This window comes from Clupea harengus, chromosome 21 (assembly GCF_900700415.2).
Source record: "Clupea harengus chromosome 21, Ch_v2.0.2, whole genome shotgun sequence".
Taxonomy (NCBI): Eukaryota; Metazoa; Chordata; class Actinopteri; order Clupeiformes; family Clupeidae; genus Clupea; species Clupea harengus.
In genome coordinates, this window is record NC_045172.1 from 16569219 (window position 1) to 16591124 (window position 21906).

The 21906-nt window shown below is 43.8% G+C and overlaps 1 protein-coding gene across 4 annotated transcripts; it reads right to left on the minus strand.

Moving 5' to 3' along the window:
* Window positions 1-955: 955 nt before the first annotated feature.
* vldlr (very low density lipoprotein receptor) lies at window positions 956-21120 on the minus strand. Of its 4 annotated transcripts, XM_012840683.3 has the most exons (20): window positions 20783-21120; window positions 17984-18103; window positions 15173-15295; window positions 13479-13601; window positions 12568-12936; window positions 10945-11067; window positions 10200-10322; window positions 8963-9082; window positions 8342-8467; window positions 7658-7829; window positions 6840-7064; window positions 6339-6457; window positions 5928-6067; window positions 5488-5629; window positions 4688-4837; window positions 3369-3431; window positions 3107-3193; window positions 2559-2639; window positions 1983-2152; window positions 956-1827 (listed from the first exon to the last, which is right to left on the minus strand). In XM_012840683.3, exons 1-20 carry the CDS (start codon window positions 20841-20843, stop codon window positions 1792-1794), a joined length of 2673 nt encoding a protein of 890 aa, XP_012696137.1. In that variant the 5' UTR covers window positions 20844-21120; the 3' UTR covers window positions 956-1791. The 4 variants fall into 4 exon arrangements, with proteins under 4 accessions (XP_012696137.1, XP_031414638.1, XP_012696138.1 ...); XM_031558778.2 differs by lacking the exon at window positions 3369-3431 and having other exon boundaries at window positions 20783-21119; XM_012840684.3 differs by lacking the exon at window positions 3107-3193 and having other exon boundaries at window positions 20783-21118.
* Window positions 21121-21906: the final 786 nt, after the last annotated feature.

The following is a 21906-nucleotide window of genomic DNA, read 5'->3' on the forward strand; positions in this document are numbered from 1 at the left end:
CATATAAGAGTACATCACAGCATGATGTTTGTTTAGATGTTCAGTTTAACGTGACTCCTAAAAATGAGCAAATGTTATGTTACATGCAATTTAGGATTTGTACTTTGCGTACCAGAATAATTTCATCTGTACAAATATAAGCCACCATAATGACCTAACCTTCTGAACTGGAGTAGACTGGGCTGTGTTCTTATTAATGTGGATTGAAGTGGCAAAGTGGTTTATCCTGATCAAAAAGCGTTGAGTATCAGCAGCCTGTGTACATACACATAATCAGCCCAGCCAACACCATGCCATGGTTTATGCAGTTAACCTTTTAGACGCAGGTTGTTATGCAGTAATTACATTGACATGAACTTTTTAGTAGCTGCCTGAACTTTCACGGCTTAAGATTCATAGGAATTCACTAATACAGAGAACAGTGCGATCATACGTAGGTTTTTCCATACACCAAAACTTCTCTGTATGCTATGACACTTGCAACTGTGACTACAATCTAAAAACAAATCTCTTTGAATGTGCAGTTAATCTATAGAACTATTGTTTTAAGCACATGGGTTTGCCCACAACAACCATGCGGACAAAACATTAGCCTGGGAAAAATATTCATGACGAACCAGAGGAGAGAAGAATAATATATATAAATCTGATAAAAGATGTATTTTTAGAATAAATTCCCAATTCAACAAGAGGGTCCTGCTCTAGATGCTATAGTTACAGGTAGGCAGTGTTTTACTGGCTTCACAGCTTCATATTGTACTAGCATAAATTAGGCCCCATACTGTGAAGATGCTTTGAAGTCGTTTGAATTAATTATAGCATAGTATTAATATCACTCATTTTAAAAGAGCTCTAGTTCAATCAGTATTGTAGTGGTGTAATCAGTGTCTACCATCTACTATAATGATTTCTTTGAAGTTAAGCGGCACATGTTAACGCAATTCAACAAAAGAGGTCAAGTTTGAATAACCTTGTCAGGTTTTATTTAATCTATTTGCAAATATGATCCCCCGTCACAATACAGAGCATGTTGTTTCCCTGTACAATGCTAGAAAAGGTCACAGGTACAGCACACAAACATACAAAATATTTTAACAAATTCCTTTTTTTTTTTACTTCTTTAAATACATTATTTCCTTACCCCTGGTAGTTTGCCCCATCATAGCAAAATTGATTCAGTGAAATGTATACAATCTTATTTACAGAGGAACATTTGATCAAAGTGCTTCAGAGCCCTCCTTGTGGTCTCCGCTGAGGGACGTTTATGTACACTGTTTTACAAATGGAGTGACCGCACTCGCCTTATAAAGCTCCTTTTTGCCTTTGTCACACAAACACACATGAAAAGCCTTATAAGAACACGCTAGGAGGTAAAGTTCATATGAAAAAAAAAAAAAAGAGAAACGAAACACCTTACTGACACGGGTGCCTAAAATATCCATTTCCTCTCTCAAATATTCACATGCGCAGATTAGCGCAGAGACAAGTGTGGGGGGTCTTCAGCCGCGTTTCTGAGACGCTGAACCTTAGACAGGAAGTGTTGTGGGGCATTGGAAGTGGGCAGAGGGTACAGTTGACGTAGGTAAATCCAACACACCGTGATTCCTAAATGCTTGTCGCACTGTGAGGGGTGGGGAGCAATTCAACATACTCTCAAAAAATGTTCCTTCATCTTTTCTCCCTCAGAAGAAAAGAAAAATACAACATAATGCACTCCAGAAGGCATCTGGTTGTAGCTCTGCTAGAGCAGCAGTCACTGGTAAACAGGTGAGAACACTGAAGAGGGGTGGGTTAGGAAAGGTCGTCGTCTGTGCTTACCACGGATATCTGGGCAAGAAAGAGAAAGATCAGCATTAGTATTTCGTTGAGGTAAAGAATTAAAACAACCAAAACGTTGAGAATGCTAGTTCTCAAGGGAGTGAGATTGTGAAGATAAATTCAGTTTGAAACACTGAAGTCTACTCGAGCTCTATTGCCCTTACCGCTGGGTACGTGTGTCCGACAGAAGCCGTGTGTCTGGTGATGTCAATGTTAAGGTCTTCCTCTGTGGTCTTCAGGTACACTGGATTGTCAAAGTTCATGCTTTTCTTATTCTTCGATTGCCAGTTTCTCCACATCAGATAACCACCAGCAACCGCCATTGCCAAAAGCACTGCAGAGAACACACAGGATTGACATTAATAATAAATTGTAGAATAATGAAGGTTCTACAAGTTACAAAAATCAAATCACATTTCAACTTTAAAACTGTATCTGCACATTAATATACCAACATCAGTGGAAGCGATGCATGCCTAATGCACATCAATATTTTATCCATCATCACCCACCATATTGCTGGATGAGGCAATCAAGTAGTAATGTTCCGACATGGAAGGCTTAGCAACAAAGCATCCGGACCGGATATGCACAACTGTTAAACCCGTCAGCAGAACCTCTGCATCAAATGATTCAGCTCAGATTATGAGTGGACTGGGTACTATCAAGTACGATCTGGGCCAGAGGTTGTCCACTATAAGCTACAGAACTGCAGAGCAGAAGGGAGGACCAATACTCACAGACAGGCAGAATGGCCCACGCAGCTGCGGATCCTTTAGCAGAAGAGCTGACCTCGTGCATGGATGCACTGACATTCCCATCTGGGAGGGGGGAGGGTGGTGGAGAGAGGACAGCGTTAATATGGGGAAAACCCATAGAGCAACAAAACAGAAACATAATATGTCACCTTTCATTTTGAAAAAAAGGATCTATGGTATTTAGTGGGGTAAAGACAAAGGGCTGCATTAAGTCTAAGGATCTCTGTGCCAGAAGCAAGTTAGAATATCAGTTTGATCAAAGCTTGGCTCGCCATGCTAGTGAAGGAGCCAACACTTCCACAAGAGCAAGTATTCAGCAAACACTACTGAAGGATATGAGTAAGGTAAACTATGAGATACTGTTATTTTCAAGGACACACTCCATTACTCTATAATGGATTCAAGCAATGTGGATGTGAGTGTAAAGGTCTAGGTACTGTGTGTAATTTGTGACATTCTGGACTAAGCATGTTCAGGTAAGATAATAGGGCATACATCTAGACTTAGTAGCAGAGCGTTTTAGGCATTACCTTTTATTGTGTGAAAAAAATGACTACCACCACATTCAGCAGATTTACAACTGCCGTTCTGTTCGTTTGGAGTATGCAAGGGCCATTCTATTTCAGAGGAACATGGGATTAATTGTAATTAAAAGCACAAGACAGCATTCCATCACCCCTTACTAATAAAGAATCACCAAACCTCAGCAGAAGCACACCACTAATTGAGTCAAGTCATTAACGGAGAGAGAATACCTACAGACTACAGGGGTCATGCCATGACCTCATTTACCTTGAGGGGGAGCAGAGGGTGACTGTGCCTTCCCAGCATCCTTTGGGGCAGCTGAGGCATTGGCTGTTTTTGAGGGGTGAGAGCCAGAGAGCAAAGTCTCACGCAATGCCAGGAACTGACAACTGTGATACTGTAACTTATTACAATACTATTATTCACCATCACCAAGCTATATTACAGTGAATGCCCCCTTATACAAATAACAATGAGGCATCTGTGTGAAGTCAGCAGCAGTAGGATGGAGATGAGGAAGACGAAGAAGTAGAACAGCAACAGGAAGCAGCACAGCAAACACCAGAGCACATCCAATGATGCAGCACAAACAAGGCATCCTTTAAGCAGCACGACAATGTCTCTCTAAAACAGAATCTTGGGAATTACCTTCAATTAACAACAATACACAAATCATACAAAAACAACAATGTAGCCGTAAACAGAAAGCAATGCCACTACATATTGAATGCTACTGTCCAGAAATAACCACATTACCCATCTCTGAATATGCTCACTGTCTAATCAGGCGTTCAGTACGAACTGCAGAACACACTCTGACTCAAAGCTTTGGCTGGGCTTAGCACAGGCCTGACCTGAATCGAACACAACTCCTGGATGCACACTCCTGCTTTTAGAGCTTTCCGCAACTGAAAAGAGGACTACAAGAATCCCTGCATCAATCCATACAGCTTGTGCTTGACACTCCTATTGAATGCCCTGCCTCTAGTGTGAGGAGCTCTGGGCCTTTTCAATCCTTTATCTTCCTAAACTGAAGGAATCCATGACCGAATACAACGTGCCATTCTCTACCCATTATCACCAAGGAAAAAAAAACAAGCCTTTTTGCAGCTGACAGCTCAATACAGTTGACGAGGAATGTCGGGATAAAAGGCTTACAGCGCTGAATTTTAAACCATATAGGCATTCATGTGGCAGCAGCGATCGCTTGGCCCTCAGACTGCTGCTGTCCCCCCCATCCTCCTTTTCCCTGGCTTTCCTTTGGTTCAGAACTCACTTCCAACAAGCTGGAGATGCCAAGTGCTACCCCTACAATACTAAATGCTACACGACTCCACAAGAGCAGAGGGGAAGCGGGGAGAAAAACATGAAAAACAAATTCAAGCTGAAAGTGGAGCCATCGCTCAATCCGAGAAGGGGTAGAGGGGATGACGACAGCAAGAGCTTGCACTGGGCAGCTCCCAGCAGAAAGGAACAGAGAGGAGCTGAAAAGAGTCCCCCCCCCCCCCCCCTTAAAAGGGAGAGTTGCCCCCACTATTGCCTGAGCAGTTAACCCCCCACCGATGGCTCCTTGCTTGGATACTTGCCTGGTTTACACGTCCGGCCGTCGGAGCCAAGCTTCCAGCCATCGGGGCAGACGCACGTGTACTTTGGAGAGTGCTTGTTGATCTGCGGCGCTGGCAGGCACATGTAAGAGCAGCCGCCATTCTCTTGCTTCTCGTTGCACCAGTCAGTTCCTGCAGGACCATATCACATTAAACAAAAGGAGGGTTTGTTGTTGTGGGGCTGAAAGAACAAAGTCTGCACAGTGGGTTTTTAAACAACATTTTTTATACTTCTTGGCAGGAACTTTTCCTTGACTGCTTTGACAGACAACATGTTGACCATGAGGTGGTCTCTGCTGATGGTTTGCTGAGGCCCCAGATGGCTGCTGACTGGGACACATCAGGGCCGCATCAGGACCAAATCAGTCTTGGCGTCAGCTGCCATCTGGGGTATCAGCAAACCATCAGCAGAGACCACCTCATCCAATGCACTGCAGGGGGATACCCTCAGTAGACATGATAATCCTGTCTCAACCAATTTACACTGTAGTTTGAGCAGCCACAGTGTGGACACAATTTTCTTAAACGCTACATGAATTCTGTAAGTGGCAAGAAATAAGAGGCGTGGGGAATAAGATGGCCAGTATAATAGTGTGTGACAAGGACGACTACAGTAATTAAAATCTGTTCACCAAGACTGAGCAGGAACTCAAGTTGAAGGTAATGATTAATATCTTCTGGGCCAATACAGTAACTGAAACGGACAGAATGATTGAAGCTCAAATAGCGATAGGCTATACTGTGGTGGGGCATCATGTCACACTTTTCAAACCGGGACTCACCTGAGAGTTGAATTAGCTCATGATAAACTATAATGTCCTGAGGTTCATTCAGATTGCTGGCCAAAACGGTCACGTCAGATCCTGTGAACTTGTTTGCACCATAAATTGCCTCATTCTCTCCGTCTGTCCAGAACACCCGGTCCTTGTAACAAAATAGATGCAAAAAATACATCATCCAAGTCATACGCACAGAGAAGGGAAGATGGAACTGTACAGTGGTCCCACCATCACTGAATCATCATACAAGCCTTTGCAGCAATCTTTCAGCAACATCATACAAATATGAGGTAAGTAACAGCAACACAGTCCCGTTAGGAAATTCACAATTTCTCTGCATTAAATCACTACAATGTACTCTACATCCATTTCCTCATCAAAACATTGCTTTGAGTCTTCTATACCATATACATCACACTAAGGTGCATCTCGTCCCGTCTTACCTCAAACACAGTGAGGGCAAACGGGTGAGCCAGGTAGTTCGATGACTGAAGTACTTTCCGGCGGTTGTCGCCATTGAAGTCGACACTGCAGAGCATGTGCAGCTTAGAATCCACCCAGTAGAGGCGGCTCTTGATCAGATCTGAGGATGAAAGGTTTGTGTAGAATAGATCAGGTTACCAACATGGCCGTACACAATCAAATGAATGAGGATCCTAAAAAATAGATATCTACAAAAACATTAATTGTAAAATAGAAAAGTAATATGTTGCATTAATGTTAATAATAGTAATATGCAAACATTTTGGTGCCTGTTCCTATGTGCTCGAAATGTAATACCATAGATTTTGCACAAAAGTGAAAGTGTCAAATAGTGTTGTGTTCTGACAGCATTGTAACATCAGTTCACCCACCCAGAGTGATTCCATTGGGCCACTGAATGTCTGTGTCGACCAGGACCTGCCGGTCAACTCCATTCATCCCAGACTTCTCAATCTTAGCTGGCTCACCCCAGTCAGACCAGTACAAAAACCTAGAACAGACCCGCATCAAGTTATGATCATATTATCAGTCAGCACATATTATCAGTCAGTAGAGTTACATTATCAGAATTAAATTCTGCCACGCTTATTACTTGTGTATCCTAGGAATAGACCATGGTGTTTTTATGCACTTTCCGTTGCTTGCCCTCCTCGCATAGGAGGCATTCTGCATACCTGATGACAGTTCAGTTGAATACCTGATTACAGTTTAAAGCCTCAATAGAGGCAATACAACTCAACCCAAGGCCAATGCATCCAGGTCAGTCATGCCGTCACATAACAAGTTGTTCGATGGTCGAAGGGGAAAGAATGGGATAATCCCCTTATCTCACCTATTGACATTTGCTGTAGGATCAGGCCATCCTAACTTACCCTGAGAGGGGATCCACAGCTATGGAGGCTGGCTCCTTCAGGCCACTGCCAAACAGAACTTTCCTCTTGGTGCCGTTGAAGTTTGCCACTGCAATGCTCTTGCTGCCCAGATCCGACCAGTAGATGTTCTTATAAATCCAGTCCACTGCAATCCCTACGGGCATCTGAACATCTTCTATTACCCTGACATGGCTCGAGGTCTCCTCTCGTTTATCTAGCCACGTGCTGAAAAACAGTATGATTCATTATTCAACATTGACACTGGTTTACTGTTCTTTGGCGCTTCTCAAACATTATGTGTCCACCTTTGGACCTGTTCTTGAAAAAACAGATTTGGGTAATTTCCTAATGAGTATACACATCTACAACTGGAAACTAGAGTTGTGAGCTAACAGACATGGCCTCGATCACGAAGAGCAGTCGTTATGAAGTGAATTATGAACACTTCATAATTGTGCTCAATGTTGCATCTCAAGGCGTCAGTGACATCTTCACTTGCAGCAATTTTCATGCTGACATTTAACAAATAAGATGGTCAGACACAATTCAGTCTTTGATCATCCTAGGTTCTGTAATCAGAAGACCTAGTTACTTACACAGATTCATTTATGAACCTGTCAATTCCTTTGGCAAGTATACCATATACACCAACATTTAATAGGATGAGGTAAAGTGTTTGGAGGAAGGTCTGAATGGGGATGGGGGCAGCTGGTTTCTAGACTCTTCTTGTGTCAAATTTGCACAGCATCTCCCAAAATGGCTTGCTGCAACAAAACAAAGCCACCCATCGGGGGAAAAAAAGAAAAAAAAACACTCACCTGAAGATGGCTTTCTGCCCCAGGTCCGCCCAGAAGATCTTCTGCTGGGTGAAATCAGCATCTAAGGCCACAGTGTTCCTCAGCTGCTCCACGATCTGGGTGTACTCCCTCCTCTCCAGCCCCAGTTTACGGATATCCCGCCGATTAGTGAAGATTAGGCAGGGCTCTTTACCTGCAGGTTCAAGCCAGCATGAAGACCATATCATTACCTTTTCAACAAGCAAAGCGTCAGCAAAGCAACCGACCGTAATAGATTAAAACCGTATGTGTTATCCATGCCAAACACATGACCCATATTTTCAAACACACCCAATTAAAATCACAAAGTAGTGACACGTTAGAAACTGCTGCAAGGGTGGCATGCAGAGAAGCCTGATGTCCATCCTCTGCAGTCCATTCACAGGAAAAGAATAATTTTCCTTTCTTGGTGAAGCCTTTTAGACAGTTGGTCATGCTTTTTACCCCATTTATGTATGGGGCAGGTGATTTCAGACTCCCAATTGGACAGTTAAGGTAATTATGGCAAACCGTGATTGGCAACAAAATACACCAGAGAGGACATTCACTACCTGGGCAGTGATCAGGCACATCTGCTTCACTGGAGTATGAGGAGCAGACGGACACAGGTTAACTGCTGAAACTGACTGGCTCGGGTGCAAGTACAGAAGGCAACGCGTTACTTACCGACAGCCTTGCAGACTCCCGTGGTGGGGTCCATCTGGTACCCACTGTGGCACTCGCACTTGTACCCTCCTTTCAGGTTTATACAGATCTGGCTACAGATCCCAGGGTTCTGACATTCATTTATATCTATGAAGAGAGACAGGAAGTTGACATTTATCAGAATCGTTTTTTTATTGTCAAGTAGGTTTACACCTACCAGGAATTTTCTATGGTGCGTTGGTGCGAACAATAAACATATTAAGTGCTTTTACAAACCTGGGTTATTGTGTAAAATTCATGTACACACAGTTTTTGTCAACCATGCAGTGTTGTGTGCAGTGTGTAACTGCATTTAATGTGAAGATGCCCTTGTTAGCTCTGATATTTCTTCTTCGTATTGACAGATATGTTATCTCTGTGCATCCAAGAGCCTCAAGAAGTTTTGATTAGAGATATGGTCAGCACATTTAGGTCCTGTTGGCCCTTCATGTTGAGACAGGTCTCAAACTGGGACTATTGAGGAAGATGAATTTGCGACATACAAGCGTTTTGCCAGGAATGACGCTGATGATTTAAATTTAGAATCTGGGTCTTCTCGGAATTTAATCAGACTTGTGATTAAAATTTCCCATGACCACGTACCTCCACAGGTCTTGCGATCTATGAGCTGCAGGCCAGGAGTACAGTCGCACTCATAACCAATCACCATGTCCCTGCAGATATGGGAACAGCCACCATTGTTGAGCAGACACTCGTTCAGATCTAGATTGAAGAGGGGAGACAGACGGACATATTTGTTTCACCTGGCTAGAGATTTTTGTTGTATTACCATAGTAACACATACCACACACACACCGTCGTCAAACAAAAGTGCATGTATTACATTATGAACACAGATCTCTCCAGTGGCTGACATCCATCCATTCATTCTTTCATATTGCAAGACATTTGAGCTTGAGCCGTTTGTTGCAAAATGGCCATAAAAGATCACTTGTACCCCATGTTTGTTGGGCTTAAAGCACATTTTATAATTTGGAGACTTAACCAAATCACCAAGTAACTTTCTGAGCCTATGTGCACTTCTGCTTCGAATGCCATAGAAACCGAGAGTGCTGTACACCCACAAGTCTAAACCCTACCCTTTATGTATTACATGTGGGATCTGAATGGGCAACAATATCCTGGCATTCTGGTTTCAGGTTGCATCAGGAATGGAGCAGTGATCTACAGCCAGTCCAGTTTGTCCAAAAAGTGTTTCTCAAAGAAATTCATTTTAACAATGAATGAATTAAGTGCTGTGTTGTTTATATGAATATATAATTTATATGAACACCCCATTTAATAATTTTTTTTGTTACTCAGCAACACAGATTGTGATAATGTTGGGGTTAGGTGTCCTTGAAAATGAGCAGTAAGCACATTAAGCCAACATATCTGGGAAGAAAGACAGAAGTAGTGAACTGGTAGAGATAGTATGTCCTTGAACCACTAAAACAAACATGCACCTATAAGGCAAATATCAATCCTACTGTATGTAGGCCATGATCCAAAGACAGGTTTGCCTCTCGGCTCAGAGGGTGCCACGTAGACAGAGACCAATTTAACACCAGCCCAGACTTCTTTTAAAGAGCTCTAAACACCCCCATGCTACCTGCACTGCATACTCTCGAACATCATAACGAGCCTCTGCTCGGCAAGTTGCTGACGAAGAAAAGAGCAGGTTCCACATTCCTTAAAAACCCTCATAACTATTGATGACTTCCAGTTCCCTGAGCTGTTCATTTTTAAAGGCTTAACATTCTACTGAAGTGTGGCCACCTTCCACTTCAGTGGTAATGCACAAGAGTGCACTGAAACGGAAGACTTCCAGACTACTTACTGCACTCCTTGATGGGCTCGTCGCTCCAGTCGGGACAGTCGCGGGCCTTGTTGCACACCTTGCTCATCTCGATGCACTCTCCACTCCGACACTTGAACTTGTCTGGGCCATTGCACTGGGTCACTGCACAGAAGGGGCGGCAACAGGGACCATTAGTATAGTTATTATATATTATGCACATCTGTGCTTTATGACCTATAATAGTGGGGTTAATTCACAATCAACAATTCAGTTTTTCATAACACTAACAAATGATTTGTATACTTTAAAGACTAACTTCATTTGAATTTAACTGAAGAGGGGCTTGGGCTCTCCATGTCACATTTTAAAAGTATAGAGCAGAAAACAGACATAATAAAAGGTGCTTTGTCTAAGCAAAACATGCCATCTGTGAGACTTCTTTTCCACAGAGGTTACAAAATGAAATATGTATAGCAAGCACAGTGAGCACATCTCATGTCTGACCTGCAAAACTGGCATTTTAGTAGCAAGCCAACATGGTGCTTCTGACCTGACCCACTTCAGGTGGCAACAATTCACATAGCCTCAATTCTTCAAAACCACATTTAACCTCAATTGGGTTACGTGTGAAACTGGGGGCATCCTTTTCATCTAAGTGCATCCTAGCTTTAAAAACATTAGAGAAATGACTCCCACTCAGCTTTGCCGCTCCGGCGGAGATGTGTGATTAGTCACATCCGTAATACTGTAGCTGAAAGCACAGGAGGAGGAGATGATTACTCACCATTTTTACAGTTTACTTCATCAGTGCCATCTGCACAGTCCCTCATGCCATTGCACTGCCGGCTGCCGTGGATACAGATGCCGTCCTCACACTTGAATTGGTCTGGCCTGCAGGTGCGGACAGCTGGAGAAAACAAACAGAGGAGGGAACACATGCTGATGCTTCTGCACCATGAAGACCCCTCACACCACACTCGGACGCTTACAAAACATGCCATACGGCCTAATGTTTTCGCAGTCATTCGTTTTAGTTCCACTGCAGTCATTTGGGGTCATGGCATTATATACATAAATTCCTTACATGCAGTGCCTTCAGAAAGTATTTAGACACCTTCGCCTTTTCACACTCTGTTGCAGTCTTATGCTAAAATCAATTTAAATTCATTTTTTATATTCATATTCTAAACTCAATACCGATAACTCAATAATGACGAAGTAAAAACAAGATTTTACATTTTGTTTGCAATTAAAAAAAGGAAAAACTGGAATAATCAGGGCCCCAGTCCCTACTGCTGCAAAAAAAAACTGACAGCATGATGCTGCCACCACCATGCTTTACCGTTGGGGTGGTATTGGGCAGGCGATGAGCGGTGCCTGGTTTCCTCCAGACATGATGTCTAGAATTGAGGCAAAACAGTTCAATCTTGGTTTCATTAGACCAGAAAATCTTCCTCACAGTCGTGAGTCTTTGACTGGAAGTTCCCATTCCACACAGGATCTCAGCCATCATGTTCTTGGTCACCTCTCTTACCAAGGCCCTTTTCCTCCCAACTGCTAAGTTTGCCTGGGCAGACAGCTCTAGGAAGAGTCCTGATGTTCCAACCCTTTTTCCATTTAAAAACTATTCCACTGTGCTCTTTGAAAAGTCGTCTTCCCCAGATCTGTGCCTCAATCCTGTCTCTGAGCTCTGCAGACAGCTCCTTTGACCTCATGGCTTGGGTTCTGCTCTAATATGCATCGTCACTTGTGAGACAGGTGTGTGCTTTCCAACTCATGTCCAATGAATTTAATTTACCACAGGTGGACTCCAATCAAAGAGGATCAAGAGAAATGGGAGGCACCAGAGCTAAATTTCAAGCGTCATAGCAAAGGGTCTGAATGGGATTTCAGCTTTCCCTTTTTAATACATTTGCACATTTTTCACTTAGTCGTTATGGGGTAGAGTGTAGATTAATGAAGGAAAAAAATTAATTTAAACTTTTTTAGTACATAGTGCAACATGACAAAATGTGAAAGAATGAAGGGGGCTGAATACTTTCTGAATTCACTATCAATTCCAGTCAGTTCATGGAAATCAATGCAGCATCTTCTGGGCAGTTGTTATGCTCCCAGCTGGAAAAGAACCTCATGACCTGCTTGCAATGTGCTTTACTAACAACAGAAGGACCTACTTCAGCAACCCTTCACACAGCGGTGCCTGGTCCTCCTGGAGATTCTGTTCTCATTCAGTATTCAGTTACAGCCCTAATCTCACATAGGCTCGTGCTCTGCCAGTGGCTTAACCATGTGAATCAGGTGTATTATTATAGCGATTATACCTACTCAGTGGGTGGGGAAAATCTTCTGGAGGTAACCTTTAAACCTTGCCACACCCTCCATATCCCAGCGGTTCCCAAAGACTTACGGCAGTTCTTCTCGTCGCTGCCGTCCTTGCAGTCGGGGTCACCGTCGCAGCGCCACTTCCTGTGGATGCACTCCCCCGAGCTGCACTGGACCTCGCTGGACGAGCACTTGGCCGGCGGGGTGGGCCGCCCGCAGCGCTGCGGCGCCTCGTCCGACTGGTCCTGGCAGTCCACGTCGTCGTCGCACACCCAGTTGCCGGGGATGCAGTAGGCGTTGCCGCATTGGAACTCACTCGGGCCGCAGGACGATGGGGGGCAGTCCTTCTCGTCGCTCCCGTCGCCGCAGTCGTCCTCGCCGTTGCACACGAAGTTGGCAGAGATGCAGCGGCCGCTGGCGCAGGTGAACTCCAGAGGAGCGCAGGTGATGTTACCTGAACACACAACATAGAAGGGTTCAAATTATAATTATAATAACAAGAATATACATATGTTAGGAATATGTATACATACACACAAAATCAACTATCTATGCACCTGTGAAGTTGTATTTGTAACTGATAAGGTACAGCACTACCAATGTCAGGTGGATGATGGTTATGGAACTACTATATATACACACACACACACACACACACACACACACACACAGTTCCATAACCATCATCCACCTGACATTGGTAGTGCTGTACCTTATCAGTTACAAATACAACTTCACAGGTGACATTACTATAAAAGGAAGACTGCTCCAGGGAAACTCCATTTGACAGACTTGCACTACATCAAAGGTCTATGAATAAGTGACAGGATTTTAAAACAGGAGTTGGCATGAAATAATATCCATGACATTTGCCTACACACAAAAAGCTCATGAGAGGAATAGATGGTGTCTTGTTAGAGATACAATCGGGCATTAATATACATGCCCTTTATACACCAGCTCAAAGCACAAATAGACTCCAGACAGCAATCTTACCACAGAGCACCTCATCCTCTCCGTTGTCACAGTCCTTCTCTCCGTCACACTTCCAGGAGACGGGAATGCACTGTGTGGAGCCGGTGCCGCAACTGAACTCATTCACTCGACACGTCCTGGTGTCTGCACAAGAAACACGCATCAATTAATACATCAATTAATGCACTCATTCATACACTCATTATTCATTTATTCAGGTACTCAGGGTTTCCACGCCCACTCATCTCTTCGTTTTAAGAACAGTTTCACAAAGAGGTCTACGTTCCGCTAATGTTCAGTGTCATTAGCATAGATGGGCTTTTAAAGGGCTTTTTAAAGACTGGATTGGATTGAGATTAAAGAGGGCCCCCACGTCACCTTACAACCCGAGGACGTGCAGTAGGCCCACACCTCCCACTGCGTTCAACACATGCCACAAGCTATTAGTGCACAGGGAATGTATAAACCTCCGGCGTTAATAATGCCAGCCGTCTGAGGCAAATACAGCAATGCTTGTGTGGTCTGGGAGCAGCATTGCACAATCAGTTGGAGGAGTTCCACATACTGTGTTTGACCACATAATGAGTCAAGGTAAGGCAGTGCGCAGTGTCCTTTCAAAATACTTATACGTGAAGTCATTATGCAAAACAGACGTCTTCTTGAGAAATGGGAGGTCCAGACGGGCAAGTTACCCCAGCAAACAGTACAAGTGCAGAGGCATCAGAAGAAATGAATCAGTGAATCATTTCCTGCTGTATGTGGAGCAACCCCATACAGCAGGGCACATCAGAGTAACTAAGAGTAGCCTTCCTGACAACAAAGCACAAGCTACGCTAGCCCTTACTGACACACACTCACGCTGCACTCCCCCACACTGACACGCACTCCCCACACTGACACACACACACACACACACACACACACACACACGCTACACTCCCCCACACACACTTACTCCCCTGACTCCATTTGTTGCTGACAAACCACTGCAGAGAGCTGATTAGCCACTATCCGATATGAGGTCTGGCCGAGAGCACCTCCATATGCACCATGTCACAAGTTATGAGATGGACTGGGTGAAATGTTGTTTCTATGTGCACAGCCAGTAGCTGTGGAGTACACATTAGGGCGAAACATTCTGCTTCTCAACAAGAGTGAAATGAAGTGAGATGAGTCGATGACTGTAAAGTTAGATCTCCCAGAGGAACCAGTGTAACCTGATCTGTTACAGTGTTGATCTACAGCCATTTCCACAAGCTGGCACAGCTGCTGCTTTTCCACAGCCAAGTGCTGACCGCGTGACCGGTCAGTTCTCTGGCTCCTTTTGTACGCGTGATAATGCACGCTTGTCAAGGGAAGGTTCATTTAAACAGATATTGCTCCACGTAGACAAAAAAAAACAAAAAACACAGTACTCCCTGAGGCCAACTTAGCAATCAATACTCAGCTGTGTATCCAGAGATGCAGCAGTCTCTTGTCCAAGACATGATCAAGACTGATGCATGATTAACACACACAGGCTAAAGTGATTAGGCTACCTGAAAAGATTATGCAACACAACTGTTGGAATAACTTCTATATGATTAATGCAGTTATTCCTTAGGAATCTCTCTCTTGGCAGGCTGACCGAAGTAATTCCTACTCGATTGGAGGCAGGGTGCCAGAAAAACCAACCGACAAACAAACAAAGCCAAGCAGAAGAGTGCACCACTTACGGCACAGGTCGATGCTCTCGTCGGTACCATCTTCACAGTCCGGCTCCCCATCGCAGTGCCACCGCTTGGGGATGCACTGGCCATTCCGGCAAACAAAGTCCACCTCCGCACAGGTCTTCCTCACTGCACCAATGAAAAAAAGCACACACACGATTTATATCTTCAACATGATTAGTAGCATTACTTGTAGTAGTAGCACACATAGGTATTTATATAGTCTGAAGACAGATGAAAGCATAGAGTAAATAAAGAATATTTCAATGAACACATACCACCCCCTTTTACAAATGCTTCCTGTTTTCAAGCTCACTTCAAAAACATAATGCAGGGGAAAACAATATGTACACACACACACACACACACACTCCCCAACAGTCTTCTGAATCATAATGAAGGAAAACAAAGACACGGAATGTCATAAACCCTTAAGCCCCTGATCTGAAATCAGGATAAACATGTTCACAGTTTGTGTTCACATCTGAGTCATCGGGACACTTTAAGCAACAACTGGTGCCAGATCTGCTTGTATGCCAACATCCTTGATGAATTGTGAGAGTTAGAGCCAAAATGAAGACAGACTCGTCTGTTTGAATCCCACATTGAATCTCACAAATCTCTTTCCTGAGACCCGTGGGCACTGTCACAAACACAAAGTGCGTTTGTTAACACATTATCTTTCTTCTGAGGATGTTAATTTGCCTGCGTATTTCTTCTGTAGGCCATGCCTTGTTTACAGGGGGGGGGTTATGTCAGGGTAATTTACCAAAGTAAACACCAACTGATTACACATGTACTCAATAGCAGTATCAATGTCTAACACTAACAGTATCAACGTCTCCTTACTTGGTTTGAATGGAAAATGAGGTCAACTTTTCTGAATGGCAGAAGGCAAACAGCCATGAGGCACAGAGCCAAAGTAAGTGGTGGTGCCGGCCAGCACCTGATATTTACACCTGTTCATTGCAGCGGAGGAACAGGCAAGGGTACTGAAGCTAATGCTGGCAGCCAACTTGGAGGGAAATGTGCCTTCTGTACGACTCCCCCATTTTTTTTTTTTAGGCCTTTTCTGTCTGCTTTTGTGTCCGAGTGCGTACTCAGAGGCCATGCTGGCCTGTGGCTGGAATGGTAATAAGTGTCAGGAGTTCTTCCCCTGTGATCGATCAGTATTCATGTCACAGGAGGAACACTCAGAGAGGAGTGCTGAAGAAGGGAAAACTGAACAGCTTTTCCAATTACAACCCAACTGGGCAAACACCACAATGGCCATTACTTCATGAATTGTATTTTTTTTTTTTTTACCATTTCAATATATTTACTAATATATATTTGACTACATTTTAAAATGGAGAAAGACTACACAAAAGATGACAACAGGATGAATAACTGTCCACCATCAAGCTGCAAATCCCCAATTCCTGATGCAAATTATCCACATCTGGAATTAGATTTGAAAGATTTTTTACAAGGGGATCTGCGGTATTGTGAATAGAGTGGTGTTGACAACCCATAACAATTTGATACCAGCTGAGTGGAGACCTTGAATCTGCATAGTGCAGGATCAAAGCAGGCACAAGCAGCAGTTCTCACACACCGCATGCAAGTCCCAGGAGGACATCGCTCTGGTGCATGGAGACATTTCTGCAGAGAGCACCTCTTCCCGTGTGCTGTAACCATGCCTCCCTGTGCATCACGTTTGAGATAAAAGCTTCTGTTTAATACATCAAGGTAAACGTCTGGTAGAATTTTCTAAGCAATCCAGCAAAAGGTGGAAATGCCAGGCCTATTTTCTGTCAATTTTAAAACGTAAAGAATTCTGGATGCAAGTCTTCAAATTTGAGCAAAAATGATCACAAATGGCAAAATTCTACAGACTGGCAAACCACCTTAAGTCAGTAGACATGTTTTTGCAGCTCTGGGAAGATCCCCATTTTTGTCACTCCAGTGCAAGGTCACATGCTCACTTTTAGAAGGGGAGTCAAACTCCCTGAACTGAGGCCCAGTCAGCTGATCTTTACTCAACACAGTGGACAACATCCAAGGGAGAGGCAACCAGCTGCAGTTTGGTGTTATTCACAGCAGCTCAACGCCCGAATGGAAGCCTTCCATCAAACACATGCTGCATTTAATTTCATTCTCATTTCTGTGCCAGCCCCTCCCTTCTCCTTTCATATTCGTTCATCCTCCCCCAGCCCAATTTCCCTCCCTTTTTCACTCCCAAGACTCATTTCATGACCCAGAAAACACAGAGATAGAGGATGTGGCTCATACAGATGTGAACCTCTGCACTGATGCCATTTTTAGCACTTGTTTGACATCCAAGGAAGAACATGGGATTCGGGGTCTGGGGTAGAGCCGAGTATCGAACCAGGCTAGCAGTGCACAGGGACGTCATGCTGACCAGTCAATACGATGCTCACTCGTGAGGGGCACAGGTGCTGAGCAGCACGGTCGAGCAGCCAAGCAGAAAACCCTGCAGAGGGCTGGGGGGGCTACAGTGCACATCCAATCCTGTAATGACCTTCTGTTACAGTTAGAGAGGGGTGCAACGTTTGTGTCCTACTGTGTGTGTGTGTGTGTGTGTGTGTGTGTGTGTGTGTGTGTGAGAGAGAGATAGAGGTGGGTTGTGTGCGAGTGCTTCTTAATCTTCACAGCTATACTTCCAAAGAGTGTTTCTGCATGCGTATTCCTGTAACATGTCTGCTTCTGAGGGTTTGAGTAAAAAGGAGAGAGAAAAGATGATGAGTGCAGTGAGACTGGGGGTGTGTGTGTGTGTGTGTGTGTGTGTGTGTGAGAGAGAGAGAGAAGACTCACCACAGGTGTTCTCGTCGCTGCCGTCTGAGCAGTCCTCGTCTCCATCACACTTCCACACAGAGGGGATGCAGCGGCCATTCCCACACTGGAACTGCGAGGGCTCGCACTGTGTCTGCGTCCCTGAGGGACGGAGAGGAAGGAGGCGCACACAGTGACTCAACTCCGCTGCCGACTACGTCCACATTTCCAGTGATCACACAGTTACCCTACTACACAAGGACACAGCTGAACAATGAACAATGAGTGGAAAGATGAAGACAATGACTGCATTATTAGTAACATTGGAGCATCCATCTCCATGTCTTATTCACGGTGGAACGAGTACATAACGTTCCACAGGTGCGGGATGTTGTGGATTTGGACCCAGGGTTCCATCTGTCCATTAGCATAAATCCAGTGGTGGTGATTCTAAAGGAATACTTAAACATCAAGTTGTTCAGAATGAAATGATAAATAAGCATTATAGTAATGCATTCGAAATGCATGCCAGTTGAGCACGTTTCCCATTTCTATTTTTATGAACGCCCCATTCAGGCACATGCTCAGGGCACAGCCATTCCTATTGTAAGTTACATGGAGATATCTGCAAGAGATGCACTACTGCCACCCAAAACAAATGGAAGTCAGGGTTACCTGACAAAGACTCATACAAGTTTTTTTTTAAAGATTATGCATGGTCTTTTAGAAACAATTTCAGGTGCAATTTGTAATTCCAGTGTCCAGTAGAAAAGAATAAAATGGATGAACTCACTATTATATTTCATCTGTATTTGTTTTCAGCTTCGTTCAGTGAAGTGTCTGCACCTTATGAGCAGTTAAGGTCAAAACTGAAATTGCAATTTAGAATCTAATCAGGGCAAACTTAAAAAATTCACAGCAAACTACTCAGAGTGCAGTTCTGCAATTCTGAATCACTGCATGATTTAAATGGCAGTGTCAACCATTTTTTCTCCCCATGCAAACCATAATGTGATTTGCCAGGACCTATGTAGTATGGAATAAGTCATTACTTTTATAATATTTACCTTAATAATTCACAGCCCTGACAGATCTTTTGTGACTTTCAGAACAAACCTACACTGAGGTAATACTAGTGTGGCCTGGGCTAAGGTCAAGAGCCATGCATTCAGTCTAAGTAATGTCATGTGACATTCTGCCCTTGACCCACGACTGGCCCAGTCATATGGAAATGCTAACCATAAAACGTAAAGGTTATTTATTTGACAACATTTCATCCGCTTGAAACCCTCATAAGGAGACGCGTTGCCCGAGTTAAGGCTGCCATACTGTTGCTGCGAGCAGGTGCATGAAGAAAAACAAAAACAAATCTCGTAATGCCTTCTATTTTGTTAATGTAGATCTTCGTAACATAAATTGGCGTGAAGATGTTCCCTCCTCTGGCTTTACTTTAAAGACAGGATAGCACTAATTTTGTGCACATTGCCCAGAGTTTAACCTTCCATTGCCTGAACAGCAGTACGGAGGTGTACCTAAAGTCTGTGTTGATTCACAATATGGGCTTTGTTGCGACAACATCCCTTTAATTTGTATGGTTGGTAGGCTGCATCGCTTAGCCTGCAATGATACCTGTCAGCTGTTGGTTACCGAACATGAAGAACCTGCTTTTAAAGCCCACGTTGCGTTTTTCAGTCCTATAATCAAGAGGGTTCTGTGTTTACCTGATTTCAGTGCAGAACATATGGCTGAAGCTCATTAGGAAAATGAAAACACCTGGCTAACCTGCCGCAGTCCAGTGCCGTGGTCCCGCCCCCGATGTGGAAGATTCGGAAATAGAATAGTGTTGTGTAACGAGAATACTCGTGTGATAACTGACGTGTGAACATTATTCAGGGACGCCAATACAACAGTCTGCTCTACATAAAGCAACAGGCCTCCATAAAGGCAAACCGCCAGCAACCCCACTTGGGGTTATCAAAGCGAGGAAGTTTGAATCATGCAATGGCATATGTAGCAGCCTGCAAATGCAACCCAGCTATACTAAAGAACACAAAAATGTAAGGGTAGCGTAGTCAGACACTGGCCCTGTTATTATCTTGGGATACCAAACCAGGGCAAACAACCCCCCATTAATTGAAGTCACCTGCTTATTAATTAGATGGCACCCCCCTCCTCACCTTGCCACCTTCAACTCAATGAATGAAGCCCAAGATCGGGTAAGCCCACTGACAGGGCATTTCAATAGGCTAACCAAATCAATGTAGAATCGGCCCCATCTTGGAGAATAAATAAATAAATTATTGCCCCCAGAGCGAACTAAGCTGAAATAGACTATGGAACATCAATTTATTAAAGCCGACGCACGCAAACGTCAGTAAAATTAAATGCATTTGAGTGTTGGACGAAAGGAAAATGTCCCTACAAGCACTCTGGATTTTGTGTGTCTATTGTGTTAAAGAATTAATTTACAAAATGTAACCAGAGGCCTATGTTTGGTCGAATTTAAACCAGAGTCGGTGATCCATTTATAAAATTAAAGACTGTCCAAATCAAGCCGGACACAAATGATTATGTTTTCGCCGCAACAAAACACGCAGGCTACTGTGTAACGCTAGATATCGGATATAACGTTACCCTAAGATTTGCATTTACTCGTTACACTGTTTTAATGTCCAACCATATTCCCACGCCGAAGGCAGCTTAACACTAGGAAATGAGACGCTTTCGTTCCTTCGCATGAGCTCAACTGGCTACAGAATAAGAAACACATTGCCCGTGCGTAAGAAAATAAGTCCTCGGTAACAGCAGCGGTTTGTATTCATCTCCACATAGGCTACTCACCTCGAACATATCCACACAGACATATTGGCAGAATAAGAAATCCCAGAATAGACGTGACCATTTCGTGGTATTGCTGAACAGTGCGCCCGTGGCCTCGTCCTCCGCTGATATTACGGCTCAACCGATCCGTCCGTGTGGCGACAAACAGAAACGCCCGCTAACCACGCGCCTTTATCTCATTTAGTCGGACCCTTTAATCGTTCCCTCCTCTCAAGTTGGCCATACAACTGCAGTCCATGTCCTAATTTAATGATAGCGAAAAACCTGCAGCAAATAACCGCGCCGGTAGAGTCCAGGCTTTCCTCCTCTCGATGTCATGTATTCTTACTTAACCCTTTGTCTCCCTCACCCGCATATTAAACGTTCACACTCTATTCACCCATTCAGTGCCTGCAGTCCATATGCACCCACATTCGTAATCAGAAAACTGTACTTATTAGATCCCTGGGGATATGCCTACATATTTAAGTGTTAGAAGAGGTTCTGATTTCCAACTGGTATTAACCTAACTAAAAAAATGTACGACAAATATTGGTAGCTATTCAGGTGTGTTATTGACAAACACTGTGGTTTGGATAATTCTTGGTTGAAAGTGCTAGTGATTTAACATGAAGTAAGCCAAGCATTTTAAGGGGTACATGATGATCTGCATTTAGTCCAGAATATTATGGGTTTATTGTAGTGGTTTGTGGGTCTGCAATTCTAATAAATAAGATATTTGTGGGCTAAAATAATTGTATAAGAAGTGATGGTAATTTTCACCAGCACAAACCCACAGACTCTTTCAGACAAAGGTGACAAGGCAAGACAAGGCTTTAGTGTTACATCTGCAGATGGAGAGTGTGGCTTCACGAGTTGATTCACCAGCCTCTCTGACTAGATCAGAGAAGCCTGAGCTTAAGTGCCTTAGTTATTGGAATAGGTTGACAGGAGAGAGTGTTAATCAATGTACCCAGCCTGCACGGATATGATATGCGGCCACTCCAGGACAGAGGGGCAGTAAGCTGCCCTAATCAGTGCAGTCTGTTTGGTGACAGAGAATGCATAAGAATAACAGTCTCACTGTGACCTTGCAGGCAGTCAGCAGGACACATTCCTACCACCTTTATCACAGTTCACACACG